Source organism: Papaver somniferum, chromosome 9 (genome assembly GCF_003573695.1).
Source record: "Papaver somniferum cultivar HN1 chromosome 9, ASM357369v1, whole genome shotgun sequence".
Lineage (NCBI taxonomy): Eukaryota > Viridiplantae > Streptophyta > Magnoliopsida > Ranunculales > Papaveraceae > Papaver > Papaver somniferum.
The window spans coordinates 131,720,383-131,726,036 of record NC_039366.1 but is presented as its reverse complement, the minus strand read 5'-3'; the positions used below and the strand labels follow the sequence as shown (position 1 = coordinate 131,726,036).

The 5,654-nt window shown below is 37.5% G+C and overlaps 1 protein-coding gene across 1 annotated transcript; it reads right to left on the bottom strand.

Annotated features, from left to right (window-relative positions):
- Positions 1–435: 435 nt before the first annotated feature.
- Positions 436–3,667, bottom strand: LOC113310979 (aldo-keto reductase family 4 member C10-like). Its single transcript, XM_026559810.1, has 7 exons — positions 3,433–3,667; positions 2,617–2,667; positions 2,045–2,121; positions 1,841–1,928; positions 1,253–1,528; positions 902–1,150; positions 436–716 (listed from the first exon to the last, which is right to left on the bottom strand). The coding sequence occupies exons 1-7, from the start codon at positions 3,550–3,552 to the stop codon at positions 633–635; spliced, it is 945 nt and encodes a 314-aa protein (XP_026415595.1). The 5' UTR covers positions 3,553–3,667; the 3' UTR covers positions 436–632.
- Between the last annotated feature and the right edge of the window lie 1,987 nt (positions 3,668–5,654).

The following is a 5,654-nucleotide window of genomic DNA, read 5'->3' as shown; positions in this document are numbered from 1 at the left end:
TGGTATTTTCGTTCCGTTTATGGAAAAAGTAATCGCTCCGTTTCAGAAAAAGTGATACTCTTTCTGAAAAAGGCGAAAGTATCAATTTTTCTGGAACGGACAAAAGTAATCGCAAACAAACCCCATCTTCAGATTCTTCTTCGGTCGGCCCCCCACCGTGGCATCGGTCTGTACTTATTCATTATCATTTAATCTTTCTTAAAGCTCTCATTATCTTAGGATAGATAGTCTCTGATGTCTGACCAAATGGGGGAGAAACTTGGGGGCGGTAATTGTTTTCGATTCAAATATAAATTTCGCTGCTCACAAAACAGCAGTGAGCATGGCCATGCACTCTATAGCTCAACTCTAAGAGCAGACATTGGATGCCCCTGCAATCTCCTGCAAATTCTCTGCATATTAGTCCGATAACCTATTGACCTTGTAATAGTACAGTTAGTCCATTGACAATAGTAACTAGTAAAACGAAAGACGGCAAAACCTTTATTTTTAATCCACTCCTCGTGGAGAAGCCTGATTACATGTCAAATAGGCATTCTAAGGATGATGATCGTAAATGAGTTTTTAATCAAGTGTTGCTCTATCATAAACATCACCGATAACAATGAGCTAATGATTCTTTGAAGATTGTTTCATATCTCTCCATCCCAGAGTTCTTCAAGGGTTTTGTAGGGCAGATTCTCGTGGGCGAATGAAGTACCTTTAAGTAGCCTTGCCTGCACAATTGGGAAACCAAACATTAGTCTGCCTTCTTAAGCTGCTTCAACGGACAATATAAAATTTTCAGCTTTCGACACCCAATAAAGAATCCAGATACAATGCTTCTTAAACAGCAGTCCTAGGTAACTTCACAAAATGGTCCGGCAAAATCTATCTGGATTATTAGTGGACATCAATTTACCTGCTCAAATCCAGAGAACTGTGAGAACAACTCTTGAGGAATAGACCAATCAAAGACTTCAAAGTTTTCCTTTATCCTTGCCTCACTAGTGCTCTTTGGGAGCACACTTTGACCCATTTGTAGACCCCATCGGATAGCAATTTGGGCTGGAGTCTTCCCCAGCTTTTCTGCCACTGCATTTAAAATTGGATGCTTAAGAACATCACTCTTGAGCCATGGTGTACCTGGGGAACCCAGTGGTGAATAAGCCTGTACAACATGAAAATATTAGCTACAGTAAGATTATCACGCATAAACATAGAATAAAACTACAATGCCGACATGCTGGTCATTTGGAAGTTGGATACTTACAGATAAGTGTACACCCTTGGATTTACAGAATGCACGTAACTTCGCTTGCTGCCATGATGGGTGGCACTCCACCTGGTTGACAGCTGGAGGCACACGCGCAACTTCCAATAAATCCCCCAACTTCTTTGTGGAAAAATTGCTCACACCAATGGCATGAGCCTTTCCCGCATCAAAGAGTTTCTCCATTGCGCTCCATGTACTAGGTATGTCAGGCTCAACGAAATTTTCATGCCCAAATCCAACAGATCCACTTTTAAAGCGAACTGGCCAATGAATCTATAAAATCAGCCAGTGTCAGAACTAAATGTTAAGTAAACATTTTCATCGGAAACTCTGTGCATCAATTTAAATTCTTTCAGACCTCAGCTAAAAAGATGAAAGAACTTAATCACATACAGAATAGAGTTTAAAATTAAAGCTTACTTCCTTTACATGATGAGACTTCCAAATGACAATATTTCTCTACACAATCTAAATGTAGTGCAATGAAGCAACTTCAATCGCAAAGTACTAAGACATGCATTAACCCTTCAAAAGACTAAATCCAAAGATTAGATGATACATGGAGCCTAAAGAGGAGATACATACCAGATATAGATCAACATAGTCAAGTTGCAAATCCTGCAAAGTTTTCTCAAGTGCCACTGGTACATCTTCAGGCGAATGATCATTGCACCTGCAGTCATTTTCACAAAATCAGCATTTTAAATAAAGAATTTGCCTTCTATAGAAACTACATGGGTAGTAATGGCCTATATAGTGCTTATACAAAGCAAAATCTCAAAAACTAACCATAGTTTGGAGGTAATCCACAACTCCTCGCGCTTCACAACACCAGCTTCAAATAGCTTCTTCAAAGCTACACCAATCTGTAAGAAAACTAGACTGTATCAGACGTGAAATATTAAAAGAAAATAAATCTGGCCAGTTCGTTGATTGTTTTACAAAACAATTATCTACCATAGAGTGTAAAACTGATCCAGCAATGTAGAAACTCTAAAGCATCCTGCCTGTACCACAAAGTGTCTCTACTATTTCCAAGGATCAAAGTGTGTCCTTTCATTTTTGAAACTCTAAAAGCTAATCAACAATTTGCAAAAACAAAGAGAAAACTAAATGCAAAATGAAATAAAATAAAAATACCAGACATCCGTTTTAGATTATCTAGTAAGAGTTGAAGCACTTGTTGTATTCTTTCCCAACTACGTCAATCAATATCCTGTTTTGGTTTTACGCAGTGTTTATTCATTTAACAGGAAAAACAAAAATACATGCATATCTCGGTTGAACTCTGAGTATATGCCAAAGCAAATAACTCATATTGAGCTAAAAATATTATTTCTAGTACGGTGAAAAGAACTTACTTCCTTTTCATTGCCATAAATCTTTGCACAATCTATATGACGATATCCGATCTGCATTGACATAGATAGTAAGAGTATCAGTAAACACGACATCACTTTTATGCGACTATTAAAAATCAGTTGGTGATAATCTCCCCTTGACTAAAGCAAATATTATGGGTGTGCAATTTTCAATCATAGGAAAGTTATCCACGGGCACAATGAAATCACCGGATACCATGATTCTTATTGCAGTGACTAATAACTACAAATACACTAACATCAGTTGCATATACAGATTTACAGTCGTTGCATGGTAAAATAAACAAACTAAGAAGGATTGTCCAAGTCAGATGTCTTCACATACGAAGGTAACAAACTAGACATATCCTCGACATACATCATAGCAATGGGTTATGTCTTTTTTTTTTTATCGGAGAAGAAGATTTTATCATGCACAGAATATTTACATGTAGTAAATAACAAGTACACGTTACTATGCCCAATACCCAACAAGGGCAGTACAGCCAAAACTGGAATTCCCTTTACGTCAGTGGTACCGGGGTATGACCATATGCTATCACAAATATATCTATATATACAGTCAAACAATTTGGTGAGCAGCCCTAAATTTATCATTATGCGGATCGTTACCCAGAAAGATCAAACACCAACAACATAAAGTGACCTCATTTTCTCCGATTTTTCCTTTTTATTCTTTTGACATCAATTTTCAATATAACCTCAAACCCACATCATTAGTTTACCGATCGTTATAAATACTATTATTGAAGACACTAAATCGAGGGAAACCAAAATGAGGAGTAGGTAAAATACCTTGATGGCAGCAGTGACAGCATCAGCAACAAGACCAGGAGCAGATTGCCAAGTTCCTAGACCAATACTAGGGATTTTAGCTCCTGTGTTTAGTTCGAAAAACTTTATTTCTTCCGCCATTCTTAATCGCTCGATCAAAACTCCTCTGGAACAATGTCGGTAGGTACTAGGTATGGTAGAATTAGATTTAAGAAGAAAAACTTTCTTTTAATTGGTAGCCTTCGGCAAAAGCGAAAACGACGGAAACGAGAATCTGTGCGAAAAAGAGGAGAATGCACTCACCTACTCAAAGCTGTAGCGTCGACGTGGCGAATTCTAAACCAGATTAATCTAAACCGAGCTTTGAAAGGTAAGAATTTAAGGCTTAGGCCTATTCCTATGCACATATCAAACATACGATGTTGTCATATATGCACCCAATATGAATGTGCCAAACTGCCTATATGTCAAATTTGACATATAGGCATACATAACAGACTTACCAGTTAACGATAGAGTGTTTATCGATAGATGGTCAAAATAGCGTTCGTTGGTCATTCCAGTACCAGTGCTAGTCAAGATGTCGTTCGTTATTCTGATTGTCGCTCATCCGTTCCTCATCCAACGACTACTATTTCCCTTATAAATATCCATTTCAACTCACACTATCCCAATTTCAAATTAATTTTAACATCCTAGTGTCGTATAACCGAAGTGGATTTCACTCGAGAAGAAGATATTTCTCTAATTCGATATTGGATTTCAGTTGCAAGGGATAGAGATTTCAATTTAAAGACTTTTAACTTATGGGACGTTGTGTTTCAAAAGTTTATGACGTTAAGTCATGTAAATTCAAAAAGAACAAATGAGTGTCTTCAAAATCGTAATTGTTTCATCAATAACGATGTGAGAAAGTATCAGCAAATTATGTGGATGGTAAAAGGGGATGATCTTGGGTTGTCAGCTGAAGAACTAAAAATTAAAAGCTCATACCAAATTTGCTGAAGAAAACCTAAGATGGTTTGGTCACGATGAATATTATGAACTCTACAAGGTTCACGTGCAGGGATTCAATCTTCAAATATTGTGTTATGCAATTAAGGTTAATTTTAAAAAGATTCTGGCGAGCTGTTCATGGCTCCGACTCTGGCGATTTTTCTGGTGACTGAAAACCAGAATTATTCACAAGATTCTGGCGAGTTGTTCTTGTTTTCATGATTTCCCCATTTGGTTTTCGTTTTCTGCATTATTTTCCCTTATACTCGGTACCTTTTTTTTCTTCTTCTGATTTTCGTGAATTTTTTCCTCTCGTTTTTTTTAGGGTTTATATTTTATTTTTAGAGTTTTTCAGTCTTGATATGCCTAGAAACACCAAGTCCTCTTCTCGGATTCAAAAGGATTCTTCTGTCGTCGCGTCTCAGGATTTGCTGTGTGTTTCATCATCCCCCTCTGGAACTGGTAACGAAGGGTACTGCCATTGTCCCTTCAAAGGTTTCGATGGCCGTTGCGATGGGATTAACAGTAGAGGGTATTAAGGGATCGTATCTCAAGCATTTGCAGGACAAACATCTTTTTAATGACGCCGACAGGGCTGTTTGCAGAGATTTAATTTCTTCCGATTTAAGGATATACCAGGCCTGGGAGTGAGTTCTTCTTCATCTTCGTATGTGGCTCTGCGGAAAATGCATGCATTTTTCATGCCTGGAGGTTTCTCTGCAAAGGTAAGGGAGGAGCAGTTCATGAATATGTTATTGTCAGGCCTGCAGGTGGAGCAGCTACTGATCTTATTCACGGTTTTCTTAAATCGACTGATGTTACTGTTGTACCTGCTGTTATTTCCCATGTCACTGCATGTGAGACTGAACCTTCTTTGGAGAATGTCGCAGGTAGAGTTGTTCATGGTCGGTTTTGGTTCGGTTTCTAGCCAAGCCAAAACCGAAACCAATACTATCGGTTTCTAAAAATCTAAACCAAACCAATCCATTAACCATTGGTTCGATTTCGAAATGGTTCTAGCCGGTTTCGGTTTGTCCCAGTGGTTTTTGGTTAACCAATAATTATGTCAAACCAAAAAAAAAAAAATTACACGAATTTACAGATTAAAAAATCGTAGCTGCAGATAGTATTGGTTTACAAAAATTTACAGACAAAAAATAAATAAAAAGAATATCAAGAATAGTTAAAGCTTACTCTAAATCTAGAGATCAAAAGAAGATATATAATATATCTTAATTTAGTTAATG